This window comes from Dermacentor albipictus, chromosome 1 (assembly GCF_038994185.2).
Source record: "Dermacentor albipictus isolate Rhodes 1998 colony chromosome 1, USDA_Dalb.pri_finalv2, whole genome shotgun sequence".
Taxonomy (NCBI): domain Eukaryota; kingdom Metazoa; phylum Arthropoda; class Arachnida; order Ixodida; family Ixodidae; genus Dermacentor; species Dermacentor albipictus.
Window position 1 is genome coordinate 65692467 of NC_091821.1, and position 18154 is coordinate 65710620.

The 18154-nt window shown below is 43.7% G+C and overlaps 1 protein-coding gene across 1 annotated transcript in view; it reads right to left on the reverse strand.

Moving 5' to 3' along the window:
• The window catches only part of Kpc2 (Kip1 ubiquitination-promoting complex subunit 2), a 47089-nt gene that overhangs the window by 13227 nt on the left and 15708 nt on the right, over positions 1-18154 (reverse strand). Inside the window, exons 6-8 of the mRNA XM_065444914.1 lie at positions 17403-17524; positions 14623-14741; positions 14419-14505 (exon numbers count right to left, since the gene is read on the reverse strand). Of these exons, the coding sequence (XP_065300986.1) occupies positions 14419-14505; positions 14623-14741; positions 17403-17524 (328 nt within the window). The remainder of the gene's footprint in view (positions 1-14418; positions 14506-14622; positions 14742-17402; positions 17525-18154) is intronic.

Genomic DNA, 18154 nt, shown 5'->3' on the forward strand with positions numbered 1-18154 from the left:
CTGTAATTGTATTTCACAAAATAACAAGCAGCGCAGATATGCAACAGTACGTATTTTTTTTCTCACTTACAGTAGCATTCAGTAGCATATGAAAGCAGAGCCACTGTAATGTAAGGATTCCTTTCAATCTATGTTATTTTTCTTATCATCCACTGCTCATAATATGGATGATCCTTTTAGTATTAATGTAGACAAAGTGCTACTCAGACTACTGACAGTGCAAAAAAGGAAAATAATTAGAAGAGACTTGTTAAAGGGGCCCTGAACCACCTCTCGGGCTTGGTGAAATAACATAGTCCGCGGGTAGCATACGCTGCTGTGAACACCTCAGCCAAGTTTTGCTGTTGTACGCAGTGTGTGGAGCTCGCAAGCAGATTGAAAAGTCATTTTTCTCTCAAATGCTCTCTCTTCAACAGAAGGTGCTGTCCTCACTCTCTTCTAGATGCATTAGTTCGTCATCGGACGCACTATTTCATCATTACCTTAGATGGCTGCGATTGGCTGATAGCTGACATCAAGCTGCGGTCGGCTACATGGCGTAGATACTGTGGCTGCCGTGGGGTGCTGCCACGAGTCCATTGGCCAAGCACACTGCGGCTGGCTGAGGACAACAGCGTTTGGCTTATGTTTAGCGTGTCGTAGGCACCAAAGGTGGAAGTCGTGGCATATATGTTAACATCCAAAATGAAATTTGAACTGTGCGCCACTGTGACATTAGAAGGCGGAGCGTTGTGGGCATGCCTCACTGCGCCATGGCCTTCACAGTGCAAGGCATTGAAGAAGGAACGGAAGCACAGCGGAGGCCGTGTTTGATTGCCAATAACTTCGCTTCTGCTGAATGCATTGAAGTACTTTTTGCGGCACAGTACTTCTGCAATAGCCTTGTTTCCCTTCAGGTGCCTTTCTCCGCTTCGATAAAAAGTGGTTCAGGGTCCCTTTAAATTTTCCCAGCAAAACTTTCCAATGAGGCTAAGATAACCACACTCAACATGCACCCATCCTGTGCAGAGATAATGAATTCGAAGCGCTTTCATATGCTTTTCCTGCAATGCGGCTGGTTGCACCATCAATACAGTGAAAGCTCGTTAATTCGAACTTCAATAATTCGAATTTATGGATAATTCGAACTGTACGATTTGGTCCGGCCAAGCTCCATAGAAGTCTATGTATAAAAAACTCCGTTAATTCGAACGCGAGAAGGTTCCCTCACGGATAATTCGAACTACGCTCGCCTGGCACACGGCCAGAGAAACACGCCTACTGCCTACACACAAGGCTGTATTGCCTCCGAAATGGAGAGAACGGCGAGAGAAGGCAAAATCGGAAACAAATCTAACCTGCGCGGAGTCAGCCAGAAGCCAGCGGCGGCTGCCGCCTCTCTGTTCTACGTAACCTCCGAGACTTCTTGCCTGTTGCGAATCCCGGAGGCTTTACAAATCTTGTACAGCTGCTAATGTTGTGCAGAGATGGCACGGCAAGCGCCAAAACAGAGAGAATCAAGTACGTCGCAGCTGCGCTTGCAATCAAGAACCAACGAATCAGGGCCTTCGCCACCTTCACGTGTTAGCATCTTTGTCTCGGCAGTCTTCATCGGTTCTGCACCTCTGTTTTCAGATTAGGAGGTATCGGCCATCGCGATTCATTGTGATGGTGTTAAGCCTCGGCTAACGTTCGTTTCGGTGGACATCGGTGGTGGGGCACAGTCGGACCCAGAGCTTCGACTTGAAGATGGCGTGTGCCCACAGCAAACGCCATCACTTTCTGACATGCCCTACTGCTTCCAAATCGCAGTGTACTGTTGCTCTCCTTCACTTTCGTTAGTTCGAACTTTCGTTAACTCGAACTCAAGCGGCTTCCCCTTGCGGTTCGAATTAACGAGCTTTTACTGTAATCGCATTTTTAATTACCTTAAGTGTGGATTTTTCTAACATCATCTGTAGGCATAATTTTTGCAGGCTAAATAATCCAGAAATCCCTCCTTTAAAAATTTATTTGTTCAGCCATTTACAGTTTCAAAGCAAAGTTGACACTACTAAGATTGTTTCTCTCATCCGGAAAAACCATGTGCCAAAAAAGCATGCTTGAAGAAAGTGTCCATGTCAATTGTAAAAGCCCTAAAGATGAGATCTGGATGAAACCTTGCAGGAATGAATATCGGTAGGACTGCATCTTGTCTGCGAGGGAAATGATAAAGATTCGAGTTAATTATGGAGGTTGCAAGAAATTATTGAAGACTCATTATTGCAAATGAAACCCACTGGGATGTTTGAAATAATTTCTGTAGGAGAACCAAAACTTCAATTGAAATTAACTGAATAGTCAAAGTCGCAATAATTGGAGGTACATTGCATAGATCACGGAAAGACTAAAATGATAGTTGTTCGAAAATTAAGTCAGATTGGAGTGAAAATTTGCAAGATGTACGCAGGATATTGCACAGTATTTATGGGGGCAATTTCAAGTGTGCAGGTGATTTATGTGCAACATAAAACTGCAGGGCCTGCCAGAATGCCTTATGAACAGCTGAAATTAATTTACAAGCTATGGCTACAAGCCGGGAAAAAATATTTTGAGCTGAAACCTTGAGCAGGCATCGTTGAATCCCTCTGTGAGCCTGAGTGGACACTGAAGACTGCGTAGCAAAATTGTAAATATTAAACAGGTGGATGCACCCAGCAGGAGCAGAGGCAGAGAGATCAAGCGAGCAGTGTGTGTTGCAGGAATGAAATAATGTCGAGCATAGAGTTTCCCACAAAAATTGCTAGAGGGAAACGTGGCGCTGGGAGCTGCAAGCATGGCTGTTCAGCCAGCACGGGAATGATGGTTAGTACATGGATTTTCCTAAACTTCATTCTTCTAGCTTCAAATCATGTTGCGACTTTGAGAATAGATAATTTCCAACAATATATTGAGTTATAAATGCAACGATTCGCAGCGATTATGCATGTTCACTGAGTATCATTGCCGTCTGCATTTAGAAAAACAGGAGTGCTACGAAATTTAGACTAACAAAGGCAGACAAAGCGCAGTAGATAAAGCCACAAGAACATCTGTAGCCACAAGGACGAAAGTCAAACAAATTCATGCGCTAACCATCATTCCCATGGTGGCGAAATGATCACAGCTGCAGATCCCTCTAGTAATATTAGTAGGAAACTCTATGGTGTCCAGAGGGCATAGTGCACTACGACAGCATGATTCTTTTTGGTCTGAAAGTTAGACAGCTTCGCTGGTCATTGATAAATAATTTAGCTAAGCTGATGCATAGACCTGCAAAGAGCTTCATTTTTCTTTTTTTCATTTTCTGACACATCATTCTACATCACAACTAGAAGAAAGGGAACCGAGAGGCCAGATTCTTATTAATCAACAAACAATGATGCCAAGGATAATATAGAAGAAATTACATGTACTTAATAATTGAATTAGAGAAATGATAAATTATAGGAAATGAAAGCAGATGAAAAAACAACTGGCTGCAGTTGTTTTTTTTATCCACTTCTATTAATTTATCGTTTCTTTATTTCATTTAGTAAGTACATGTAATTTCCCCTATGTTGACCTTGGTGTCTTTGTTTGTTGGCTTCTTATGATATTATTAATAAAAATCGGGCCCCTCGGTTAACCCCCTTTCTTCTTGTTAATTACATAAGAAGGGTCTCAAATCCGGCAACATTAATGCCAGCACTGACCAGTCGCCTTCACCCAAAAAGATCACATACTCATGATGCCTGCGGGCAGAAAGGATGTTCCAATGCACTGCCAAGGTCTGTGAGTGGTGGCGCTGGCTAACACTCCCAAGGTTAGTTCTAGTAGTAAAACATAAATACCCAGGAAAGTGGATGGGAAAATGGCGCCGCGGTAGCTCAATTGGTTAGACCATCGCACACGTAATGTGAAGACGTGGGTTTATTTATTTAATTCATTTAGTAAGTATGTACATGCAATTTCCCATATGCTGTCGCTGGCATCTTTGTTTGTTGGATTCTTATGATACATCACAACTAGTACTTTAACTGTAACTAGGGCAAGCCCAAGTCCAGTGAAGGGGGGACACGGCGATTTTTGAAAAACAATATTTTTGGGTTGTGCGTCTCATAAACTACCTGTTCTGTAATTTTCAGCACCTAATTCAACTGCTAAGTAAAAAAAAAAAGCAATTTCTGAGGTGGCCACAGCTCACAAAACACGCACAAATGTTGAAATGAAAGCAAATTCGCGCGTGTGCCATTCCCGGCCCATGCGGCCTGCCCGCGCCATCTTGGTGTCATTTTGACTGTGAATTCTTTTGTTTCTCGTTTGCCGCCTTGTAGAATGACGCTACTGGCGTTTTCTCACCATGTGATGCTGAGCGCTGATTGGCCAGAGCAGCGAATTCAAATCCAGCGGGCTAAAGTGTGCCTGCCATTGGCTGCTGCGTGGGCGGCAGCAGTGGCTCCTCCCTTCGATCCTGTGCCCACCACGCTCACCCCGTTGTTGGCCTTTGCTCCGTCTGCCTCGACAGACGTTTGCTTGCGAGGTGCTCTTTGCCTTGCACTATCTTTTAGATTATTTTCTCAGCTTTTTTTTGTTGTTTTTTCACTAGTTCTGTGGCCTTCATTTTCATTGTTGCACGTGATGCCGGCAACGAAGTCCGAGACACTGCAGATGTTCGGTGTGCGGAAGCGCGATAGGTGGCTTGTATGAGCATCGAATTTCTGCTGCGAATGCCTTGCATGCCTTGAATGAAGACACTTGCAGCGGCGGAACTGTGCTGTTGTTTGTCGCCAGTTGAGAATCCTACAAACTGGGTGTGCCTGGAGCCGCAACAGCTTAAAAGCTCTGCAGGAGCTTTCTTATAAAAACGTGTTCAACTTTCAAGGCCTCTTTTCTCAGAATAAATTTTTTTGCTAGTAGTGGTGCTGAGGAAGGTGATATCTCAAGAACTACTCTTCAGATTTGTGTGCCGTTTTTTTTTTTTATTCTGTTCCTGAATGACCTTGCCAGGGTGTAACAAGCTTCTTTTTTTGAAAGCTGGTGCAGTTAATTTATAATAAGCAATTAATATTTGATGAATGTGCTCATTGCTGGCTACATCATATTCAAAGTTGTGTTAAATTTTTTTGGAGGGGAAATTTAAAAAAAAGCCTTTGTAGCCCCCCCCCCCCCCCCCCCCTTCCCCAGATGTCTATCAAGAGATCATCACAGTGAATTTCAGCTTCATACTATGTCCTGGGATTTCTCCAGGATCTTCTTCAGGCATACACATCAGCCACCTAGTTAGACCTCAATAACTCTGAAACTACTAAATGTAGCTTCACGAAACCTTGCAGTTACTCCTAGTTTGGTTGTGAACATACCCTGAAAGTTTCATCCGGCTATCTTAAAAAATAAAAAAGTTCGGTTTCCGGGTAACCTCCCCCTTTAACAAGAAGATTTATTTCCCTCTTGGTCTACTCTAACAAGCCGAGCTTGAACGCATTATTGCGCTTGTCAAGGTTCACCACATACACAAATGGAACAGGAATACCTCAGACAGTGCATATAAAGCCTAGTTTTAGAAAAATGAACATAGAGCTTGGCCAGTTAGCAAATGCTCATTTTTACGAACAGCACGAAATAGACAAGGACACTCGTAAAAACAATGGGATAGCACTGACTTTCAACATGAAATTCAGTGCCATCCTGTGCACTCACCTGTTCTGGCTATTTGCAAAAGATAAAGCAGACTGTTTCAAGCTGAGAGAACTATTCCTGTTGGAAAAACTAGACATGCCTGTCATCAGAAATATGCCACAGAACTTGGTGACATAAAACAAATTCCTTGGTTATCGGCATAAAAGGACAAAAATGATACTTTATCAATCTTATTTAATATCAGTTTTTTATGGCTGCAGCCCATACAAAACTTTTAAAACATGAAGGGGAGCTTCTTATTTTCATTTACCACTTTAAGATGCTGGTTGATTCAAACAATTAAAATCCACAAACTGAATTAGTAGCACACAGTATATTGACAATGCATGCAAGGTACTCTTCCAAGGGCACCCGATGCATGCGTACTGCATGAGCAACACGTCCCTTTTGTCTTATCTTTCTTCTCTCTACTTCACAGGACTGATGGTCATGGGTGCTAAGGCAGTCACTGTTAGATATACAGTAAAACCTCGTTATATAACAAAGTTGAAGCCAGAATGATGTTGTTATATTCATTACCTCGTTATATAAATAATTTCGTTATATCTCATTTTGCTATAATATGACTTGACTATATTGTATTATTGGCTGTGGCTAAAGGTACATCACATGTCTTCCTTACTATTTTTTTTTACAATTAGGTTAGACAGATTCGGCAATGCTTTTATGGAATTATGTCCACCGTATTTAGTTGGTCTTTGCATGTTTCACAGTAAGATACTTTCACTACAAGAAAAACGTATTTCATTCGGTGCCCCTCGATGCGATATTATGACAACGTGTTCTTGTCACATATGAACCAATGCAATTAAGCTCCACTACCAATCAACATGACAAATGCGTCCGCGCTGCAACATTTCACAATTATGAAGATGTTGAAATCAAAAGTGTGACCTACAAATTGACAGAAACATTATGTACACAAATCAGAGAAGTGGAGCTCTTCCCTGACAGTTAGCTCTGCTGGTTGCTCTTCAAGTCACCTTTAGCTTTCCTTCTTGAACAGGTGCGAATGACCCTTGTCATTCCGCTTGCTTTGTTGCTCAAAGCAGTCGTTTCTTGATGTTTCTTAGGGAGACTGCTTTAATCATACCACTATGCAGACCGCTAATAAAAACCTAAAAATTGGTACGAGTTACATCGTCACATGAGACGTTGTAGTTCTGCATGCGTTAAAAGGCATTTCTGGTCATGTCTGTATATACACATTTTTGTTTTGATGCGGTTTCATCTACTAAGTAGTGAATGCTATATAGATGGGGTTCTGCACAACCATGATGGAGAATATATGTGCAGTAGCTCACTTTGATGGCAATCAGTGCCAATGGGGCTGAAGGCTCTCTTTTTTAACGAAACATGCAGGGGCTGTTTGTGTTCAACATGCTACAGATAAAAGGTTAGAGTAGAACATAGGTAAAGTGCACAAGAATTGTATTTCAGAAATGCTGAAATCAACAAAAATCATGCGGCAGAAACTTGGAACAGTTTGCAGTCAACAGTTAATATTACAAATACAGAAACGACCGCAACTCGACATTTTGTTAGCGTTGCGGTAAAATTTCTGATTGCTGCGCTGGATACCTGGGTTGGAACCGATTCACAAATTTTTTTTTTGTCTGCAGCAATTTGGCTGACAAGGCGAAAACCTTTTTCACTACTTAGATTTGACAAGGCACGATCGCAGGAAATAGCGCGTCCTCACTACTGCCGAACAGCCACATGCATTGGACCTTCAGGTCACGTGTTTAAATTAAGTTTATCGCTCCTTTCTTACATATGCTACACAGCACACATAAAAACAGCAGAATAAGCACATGTAAAAACAGTAGAATGAACATAGTGTTGAAACAGCGCAATAAATGTAGGTAATATACCCATACACATTCTACTTGCTTGCATGACCCGATGGTGAAATAGATCTTGCAGTTGAGCAGCAGTGAGGGCACAAGGCCTGCTGTTATTTGCCATTATCAGATGCGAATGGCGAAAAGGCAAAGAGAAGAAGTAAGAAAAAAAATTCACTGATGATTATGATACTCCCTACTGTGAAATTTGAGCACTGCTCTATATGTGTTTTCATTTCGCAGTATACTGGCTGATGCAGACAATCTGTCTTGTGCAGCACATTGCAAACAGAGCGAAGTGTGGTGCGACTGCCTCACTAATTGGGAGATCGTGAGAGGTAGCATGTGTGTGACATGTGAGCATGATTCAAAGTAGTCACCGCAGACAGACCTTCGCTCAAGCAGCACTTTGTTTCCATTATGGTATCGGTAGACGCACTTCTTACATGCCTTACCGGTGATGTCATTGGTGAACAGACGATGCACACTACTCCAGTGACATCTCGTAGCAATTGTCACCGCAGAACACGTCTTGCGTGGCACTATGTTTTTCCTCTCCCATTTTCGCCACACCCTCCTTCTCTGTTTTTTGCCTCATGGTTCCACTGGTTCTCATGGTTCTCTTCCATTTTTCTCCTCGCACACTCTTCACTATTGCTGTCTTTCATCCCCCGCTGCTGTGCTCGTTTGCTCGGTTACAAGGGACGCCGACGCTCAACATGGGCACCTAAGAGCTGCACTTTAAAGTGGGGGGGGGGGAACGACGTGGAATCGAACCCAGGACCACAACATGGCAATCTGAGGTTCTACCACTACACCACAGCTAGAGGTTGCCGGAATGAACTTTTAGTCATTATATTACCCACTGCCTGAAAACTGTCCGAAATATTTCCACATTATTTTATTGCGATAGCAATTATATGGACATTCCAAGTGCATTTATGTCGTCGGCGTCACCGTGAGGTTCCGTATAAAGCCCAAGGATGATAAAATCGTCGCCACGTGTCGTATGCTGTATGTGCGAGTGAAAGTGTGCGAGGCTATTATGGCTCTATCTCATGCATGCAAGGGAGGGAAGTAGAGAGGAAGTGCGCTGTCTTCCGCCGCATTCTACTGTACACTCTGCTCAACCCTTTTGTCCTATAACGTATTTATTGCCTAGAGCTAACTCTAAACGCCTCTATTGTTAGAATAGCAAGCCCTCCGCCATGCTAGCACTGACTGCCATCAAAGTCTGCTACAGCTCAAGATTTTCCTGCTTACTTGTGCAGGATTCCACCTCACACATTTGATGTTGGGATTGTATACGCTTGTGATAAGCAGCTGTGTATGCATTTTAATCATTGTACTCTGAAGGTAGCGCGAAGCATTGCAGAAAGCAGCTGTGGAAGAGCTATCTCCTTATGGGATCCGCCATACATTTAAGACGACAAACTTATTTGCTCACATGTATGTCCGACGTAGCTTTAGACACTACGTAAATTATTACCCAATGAAGATTTTGTTTGACTGATCATTAAGTGCATGCATGCTCCATGGAACCCGCCGTAGTTGCTCAATGGCTATGGTGTTGGGCTGCTGAGCACGAGGTTGCGGGATGGAATCCCGGACACGGCGGCCACATTTCGATGGGGGCGAAATACGAAAACACCCGTGTACTTAGATTTAGGTGCACATTAAAGAACCCCTAGTGGTTGAAATTTCTGGAGTGCTCCACTACGGCGTGCCTCATAATCAGAAAGTGGCTTTGGCACGTAAAACCCCATAATTTTTTAATGCTCTATGGGACCCCACCTGTTCATGCTCTTGCTTGTATTGGCTGCCAAAGTTCAAACGAAACCTGGACAATATGACAGTGCAACTTTATACCTGTTTTGAGAACATGCTAAGAATGTATAACAGAAAACACCATCTTACTAGACTGTTTGTACAGCATCCGTTTGCAAGCAGAATCATAAATCATCATTAAAGGCCAACTGCAGTGAAACTTCACTTGGGCTAAATTGGCTATAAATGCATAACATATACTATCAAAGTAAGCTTGGCAAAGCCGCAGGGCTGATAGTTGTCCAATTTTCTTATTAGCAGCCTTTCGCTTAACCAGACGATGTGTGCACCTGGCGGTGAGCAGTAGCAATGCAGATATGGTGAAAGTCCTAGAACTGTATGCATATGCTGATCTCTCAGTTGTGCCCAGGCACATCATTCGCTCAACAGTTGCAAGTTGATGAGCGTCTCCCTCAGAGCGCCTTCATGTCGCGCATGTGGTTTCAGCTGTTGCAAGAGCACTGACGCATTGTGTGGTGGATGGCTGCCTGAACACATACCCGAACACAAGCGATAACTGTGCATTATACGACACTGCGCTGAGGAAGACGTATGCATAAAGCATGCAAATTAACTGCACTTGACAAAGCTGCACAGGCTACATTTTGCGAGTACAGTAACTTACGCATGCAAGATTTGCTTGTGAAACGGTTTCCCAGGATGACTATATGTACTATCAGCTGAGATGGATCCCAAAAAGCAAAGATAAGTTGTAAGTTGTATTCCGGGGCAATATTATCTAGCGATCATTTCCGGTGGTGAATAACCTTCGAGACATTTTGTGCATCTCTACATCAGGCGCATTGAAGTAGATGAACTAAAGCCTTGACACAGGGCCAGAAATGCTGTCAGCAGGAACCACGTGCTGCATTTGTCACAAAGGAGAATGTGCCACGGCAGCAATGGTTTAGATGCAATGGCAAACTAAGCCAGAATGTGATGCCACTCAGAGTGAAATGAGTAAAACTGTACCATGGCTGGAGGCTGGCCGTGATATAACGTGCACTTGCACCGAGCCTTAGCTACTTCCCATCCTTTACTACAGGTGGTGCTAATGATGATGATATGTAGTGTTTATTGGCGCAAGGGCCAAGTGCGGCCAAAGAGCGCCAAGGCAGTGGCGATGAGTTCGCAATGTAGTTATGAGTACTATGGGGATAATGTAAAGTGGCTGTATAGGGGCCTTAAAAATAGTTGCTTAGAGTGCGTAAAATGTATCTGTAATAAGATTATGTCGATGACAAATGACATGTTCTATGTGCAATAAAATCCATCGTGAAAGAGTGATGCAATACAGAAAATATATTAGATGGTGAAATTACCTGGAGCACCACTGCCTCACCAGAGCCCTTGAAACACAAGGGCCTAGAGGCATGTGCTATATGAAACAGCTATCACAGCGGCATCCTCTAAAGAGAGGAGACGCTATGAGTGTGTGGGGCTAATAACATGTAATACAACATCTTTCGGGAAGCCCAGGACTGCGTTGGTGTCGAACAGCGGTTCTGGGCGGAGTAACATTACTGGATGAAGGGGGATGTGCCACCGGTATGCTAAGGGAAAGTGTTTCTTTCTTTCAGATTCGGATTTCCGACACTCCAGAAGGACGTGGAGGACCGTCAGCCTTTCCCCGCATCTACCACAGGTTGGAGGCTCGTTTCCGGTGAGTAAAAAGTTATGTGTGCGAAATGTGTTTCCTATTCTTAGACAGCAGAATAGGACATCTGTCCGGCGTGATTTTGCTACTGAAGGCCAGAATCCTAACTGTGGCTTTATCACGTGGAGCTTATTATTTGTTTCCGCGTCCCATAGGCGTTGCCAGTGGTTCCGTAGTTTCCTCCGTAAGAAGGGCTTCAGATCTGTGACAGGGACTGCGGCGGTGAGATTAACAGAATGCGATGCAACTGACGTGGCCATCTGGTCCGCCAGAACATTGCCTTCGATGCCCCTATGACCTGGCACCCAGCATATGATGACATGCAGGTTTCCTATATACGCTTTAAACAGAATGGAATAGAGTTCATTAATTACCAGATTTTTGTGGTAACAGAAAGACATCAAGGCCTTCACAACACTAAGGGAGTCCGCATATATAACTGATTTCTGGAGTTTTGATTTCCCCATATGCTTCACAGCCGACAATAGTGCATAGGCCACAGCCGTAAAGATACTAGTTTCCGGATGCAGTACGTCGGATTCCGAGAAGGATGGACCGACAGCTGCGTAGGACACCCCGTCGTGTGACCTCGATGCGTCTGCGGAGAACTCCGTGCAGGAGTACTTGTACTGGAGTTCCAGGAAATGCATTCGAATTTCGATATCTGGGGCTTCCTTTTTAACTTGTAGGAAAGATATATCACATTGTACCAGCTGCCACTCCCAAGGAGGTAGCAGCTCGGCTGGATGCATTAGTCGAAGCTCGAAGAGTGGGACATGCATTTCTTTACTAAGCTCCCTCACACGCAGCGAGAAAGGTTGCCTTACGGAGGGACGATTGCGAAAGAGTGTAGAATATGTCATATCGTTAACGGTATTAAAACACGGATGTTGAGGATTAGAGTGCACTTTCAGAAAATATGTTTGGCTGATGTATGTTCTCTGCATATGAAGTGGCCACTCATTTGATTCTACGTATAAACTTTCAATGGGACTAGTTCTGAAAGCGCCCGTGGCTAAGCGGATTCCTAGATGGTGGACCGGATCTAGCATCTTCAGCGCGCTCGGGGCGGCAGAATGATAGATCACGGCGCCAAAATCTAATCGTGACCGAATCAGGCTCTTCTAGAGATTCATTAGGCACGCCCTGTCACTACCCCACATAGTCTGCGATAGAGGTTTCATTAGGTTCATTGTTTTCAGACATTTTTCTTTAATATGTTTCATGTGTGGGATGAAAGTGAGTCTATTGTCAAGTATAACACCTAGAAATTTGTGTGCTTTGTTTACAGGTATCTGTTGTCCACACAGTTTTAAGCAAGTATCCGGAACCAGGCCTCTTTCTTGTAAACAGAACACAAGAACTCCTGTGAGGATTGATTTTAAATTCATTTTTCGCTGCCCACTGTGACACCTTGTTCAAACCATGCTGTACCTGTCTCTCGCAGACTGTGAAGTTGCAGGATTTGAAACCTATTTGTATATCGTCTACGTAGACGAAATAGAAAATAGCTGGTGGTAAAGATGCATGAAGCGTGTTCATCTTTACGACAAAGAGCGTGCAGCTGAGTACACCACCCTGGGGTACCCAAGTTTCCTGAATGAATGTACGCGACAGTGCAGGACCTATTTTCACTCGAAATGTACGGTTCTCTAGGTAGCTCTCTATAGTATTTAACATGTTGCCGCGGATACCTAGCGTGGAAAGATCGCGCAGGATTCCATACCGCCAGGTTGTGTCGTACGCTTTTTGCATATCCAGAAATACAGATAAGAAAGATTGCTTGTGCACGAAGGCATCGCGAATGCTCGCTTCGATGCGCACAAGATGCTCGGTTGTAGATCACCCTTCCCGAAAACGACACTGAAATGGGTCAAGCATTTTACTGGATTCTAGGAGATGTACGAGACGGCGATTGATCATTTTTTCAAAAAGCTTACAGAGGCAGCTCGTAAGCGCTATAGGACGGTAGCTAGTAAGCAATGAAGTGTCTTTACCATGCTTTAAAATAGGGATTACAATAGCCTCCTTCCATTTTGATGGAAGATAACCAGCAGCCCAGATAGTATTGAGAAGTGTGAGTTGCATGGTTTGTGTGTCGGAGTGTAGGTGCTTAATCATATCATACATGATTCTATCGGGGCCCGGTGCAGAGCTCTGACATGCTGATAAGGAAGCTTTAAGTTCAGCAATGGTAAAAGGGCGATTATAAGGATCGTTTGGCGTGCATTTCCGATTCAGAGGCTTGAGTTCTTCTATTGCTTTATATTTAAGGAAGTTCTCTGAATAGTGAGTAGAGCTAGACACGCGCTCAAAGTGTTCACCCAGAGCATCAGCCTGGTCTTGTAGGGTATCGCCTTGTGTGTTTACCAAAGTGAGGGAGTACGTTTGTCGTCTTATGCTATTTACCCTGTTCCAGACTTTGGCCTACAGGTGGTGATAATTGGCTGCTCAGTCTAAGGCAGCTAAGGTTAAAGGCGCATTTCCAGTGTGCCAGGCAGTGGATGGCAAAGTCGAATACGTCATGCTGGAGATGCTAAGATCACTAAAATTGTGCCCTCCGTATAGTTCAGCCTGTTAAGTATGGCCCACAGCAGTGCTGTGATCAGTTGTTGCGGCAACGCAAGTGCGTGGTGAGCGAGCACTATGTTGTTTGTTAAAGGCGCACGCTCAGTATGCACACTTCAGTGAACCCTGACTGTAGGCCAGCATGCTGCTGGTCAGCCATGCTAGTGTGCAATGCACCCTGCTCCAGCGGCTTCAGTGTGAGATATGATATGTTCTATTCCCACACCAGCCACGCTAGACTGTAGAGCGTCGAATTTTTGCCGCTGAGCGTAACTGCGCTGTGCATGAATTCCGTCTGCGTCTTTAGTTTGGTCACCCCAATGCACTCTTCAACACATGGAGGCTCTGCTTGTTGAATGTAGACAACCACATAAAGACAACCAGCTTGGCTTGAAGAATGCTTTGCATTAAAAGAACATTGTGGGCACATAACAGCGTGGGCACAGCACATGAAGCAGCTAGCAGACGTGTGGGACCTGTTCACTGATACACGAGAACGGTACAAGCCAGGGGAGCAGATGACATGGGTGCTGGTTCTCAACAGTCTAAGTCATATGTCACTTCTGGTGAGTGGTAATGGCGGCATTTTTTTCAGTTTCAGTATGAAAACATGGATGTTTGCGAGTGTTTTGTGATGTACCCACACACATTTCAAGCATAAAATTTTCCGCAGAGACTACTGTATGCCTAAAGTATCTGAAACTGGGCTTTTTATGTGGTTGAAAATTTCGTTGCAGATGGCCTTAAAGAGTTGCTTCAATTAAGGCGCAGTTTAACTACTCTGAGCCAATTCCGCATGTCCCACCACAGTCAAGTTAATTCAAATCAATAAAAATGACCACATACCGCAGCTTCCTGGCTGTTGCTGTGAATTCGGAGTGCATCCAAGATTGCAGTTTCCGAAAAGCCCATTTCTTTAAGATTGTTCATGGCCTGAAAGCACACAGAAAAAAAATAAAAAGAAAAAAAAAGGTTCAACTGGCTCTATTGTTAGAGCTATAGAGCAAACAGAAATCGATCTTTGGTATACTAGTGTTACTTGTCTTGTACCTTTTTATTGGGCTTAAAGTCTTTCCTTTTGTATTCTTGAAAGCATTCAAGCATCGCATTCACAATTCCTTTTTGCTCTGGTTCTGTTGTTGCACTGCAATTTGAAACTTCTGCATTCACTGAAAAAGAACCATTGTCACAAATAAGTTTTCAGCAGAATTACCATGAATCACACAATACCAATTTACAGCAGAAAACAAGGTAGGCAAGTTTGTCACAAAAAAGGAGCTTACAACAATACTATGATTGGCCACACTTTCATATCTTTATGACCGGAAAGACTGAAGGAAACTCCTTGTGTTTGTGGCCATAAGAAAACATAGGAATAACCTAGAAATTCGAGAAGCAATTTCAAAAACTGTAGCATAGGGCTTAAGAGGTGGGTAGAACATAGTGAAGGCACCTAAAAATATGACAGGTACACATGCTACAGAAGCTATAGCACAATGAGCTTGGTATTTAATTACCGATAAGAGGCAATCAAGGATTATCCTAATAACATTTACTCTAAAACCGATCTACTCTAGCAACCCAGGATACTCAGTTGCCTAAGTCATGACACAGTGCCTGCTCCAGACAGCCAAGACACTCACTTGTAGCTGCAGCATGTGCACTGCAAAAATCATGGTTTTTCTGTTCTAGAACGACAATAAGACCACCGCTGCTGGTGTTTGTGCTGTTACAGAAGACTCCCTAAACTATTTGTTATTGTTCTTTCTTGGGAAAGCTGAGCACCAAGCTTGCACTCATTATTCAACCTCACTAACTAAGACTAATTTTAATATTCAGCACATAATATTGCTACATGCGCTCAATGTTCTGCCTTGTTAATCAGTACATACACGTTAAATTTCATTACATGTCTCGATTAGGATGGTCAGATAGCATCTTTGTAGTGAGACAAAAAAGTATGCTTGTACAAGCACTTCCAGAGGAAAGCCACAAAAGCAAATAAAATAATTAGGTTGCAGGGTTTAATGTCTCAAGCTGCGCAGAAGGTTACAATGAATGCCATAGTGGAGGACTCTGTACTAATTTTGAGCCCTTGGGATTCCATAACGCACACCTAAATCTATGTATGCAAGCATTTTTGCAAACCAACTTTAACAGAACATGGCCACCGTAGCCAAAAATGAAACCCATTACCTCATGCTCAGCAGTGGAATGCCACAGCTACTGAGCCACCGCGGCAGCTGAAATGCACAGTGACCGAAAATGGCCGTAAGTAACCATTCGTACTCAAGAAGTAAAGACTCCGAACGTACATTTGCTTCTGCTGCAAAGTGAAAGTGACAACGAAGAAGAGGAAAAACCGCGTTCGCCGTGACGTCAGACAGACGTCGCGACGCAAGCAGAGCTGCTTGAGAACATCTTGAAAAAGGGCTGTCACTGAATAAACGGGTGCAGTGTTCCCATTCTTGTGTGAGCGTTGTTATGCTCCTGGCCGTCTGGTCGGATGCCGTACTTGCCCAGTAGCAGTCATAACAGTGGCGACGAGAAAAGGTTTCTAACGAGCTGGACAGGCTTGTTAAATCTGGAGTACTGTCCCCGGTGGCTCACTCGTAGTGGGCGACGCCGATAGTTCCGGTAATGAAGAAAGACGGAACAGTTCGATTGTGTGACGATTACAAGCTAACGGTAAATGCCAGCTGTGTGACAGAGCAGTACCCAGTCCCGGTAATCAATGGCATTTTTGCTGCACTGCACGAGAGTGACGTTTACAGCACATTGGACCTTCAAGACGCCTACAACCAGGTTCTCCTGGATGAGCAGTCAAAGAAGCTGACTGTCATTAACATACATCGGGTATTATTCTGCTTTAATCCCTTGCCATTTGGTGTGTCTTCTGCCCCACCTATCTTTCAGCGAATAATGGACAGCGTCCTGAACGGGTTGCTGGAAGTCCAGGCTTACTTGGATGACGTTCTGGTTGCCGAGAAGGGAAACGACAGCGGAAAGAACCTCAAGGCAGTTCTCCAGCGCTTTCGAGAGCACGGCGTCAAGCTAAAGCAGGACAAGTGCACCTTTAGGATGCCTGAGGTTTTGTACCTTGGCCACAAGATCAGTACAGGAGGGCTGCACCCTCTGGAGAACATGGACACTATCATGAAAGCACCAACACCCAAGTAGGTGAGTGAACTGCATTCCTACTTGGGTCTTCTCACGTATTACAGCAAGTTCCTTCCCAATATGGCCAGTCTGCTATCCCCGCTCTACAATTTGCTAATGAAAGAACGTCACTGGAATTGGGGCTCTCAACAACGGGAAGCGTTTCAGAAGTAAAAAAACGCTTTATGCCATGCCAAAATGCTTACTAACTTCGATCCCTCACTGCCGCTGCTGCGCTTGGAGTGCGATGCGTCACCGAACGGAATTGGAGCGGTACTGTCCCATCACATTGGCAATGTTGACAAGCCTATAGGTTTTCGCTCTCGAAGACTTGCCAAAGCAGAAAGGAATTATTCACAACTTGAGCATGAAGCGTTGGCCCTAGTGCTCGGGGTATCAAAGATGATCCTGGCCGTCTGGCGGGATGCCGTACCTGCCCAGTAGCAGTCATAACAGCTTCCAGTGTTGCACATATCAGCATAGCAACTATAATAAAGCAATTTAAACAGTAAGCATAGCTGCAATGTGAGTGAACTCATTTCAAATGTGTAATGCTGACAATAAGAGTCCAAGCATGCCGAATATCATATACAAAGACAGAAAGATGGTGATACTTTCAGACAAAGAAAAATATTTATCAATATTACAAATTTCCAACTAACTGTGCTTACCCACACTAGCTTGAGCAGTAGCACCAGCAGGAACATCTTTTGTGGAAGTTTCACAGTCGGCATCCTTTTCTTGCCTGCAGCCCTTGGTTAGCAGCCAGTCCATTGCTGCCATTGGACACATCCTAAAAAAAAGTGCAATTTATAGAGTAATGCACAACACAATGTATCAGATTACCAACTCACATACACGAGGCTCTTGACAAAATCAATATTTGACAGCATACACAAAAAAAGTGCGAAAAGCGACGACCACGGAAATAATGCAGGCCCTCAAACACCACTTACCATCTAGGCCAAAAGGCAAGAAAATAAAGAGAAAGCCTTTTGAAATGAATGCAGCATGGAAGATAAATGGACAGCACTTACATCAGATTTAGTTCATTCCAGCAACATGTAGATATGCTAAATGAAATGAAATGAATTAAATTCTGGGGTTTCACATGCCAAAACCACAATCTGATTACAAAGCACGTCATAGTGGGGGACTCCAAGACAAGCCAAATCAACGCACTATCGGACAAGTTGACAAAACACACAGCAAGGTCCGATGAGACGAAGTGTCGTGGTGGTTAATTTGTGCCATCATGTCACAGAAAAAAATATCTAAATTTTTTTTCACCTGCGCCAAAGCACCCATTCAAAACATTAAAACCAGCAAAAATAACTATGTTCTTATTTATTTTTCTACTTTGACTTTTATTCGCAAGGACACATTGAGCCTCTTCAATTTTCTTGTTCTTGCTACCCGTGTG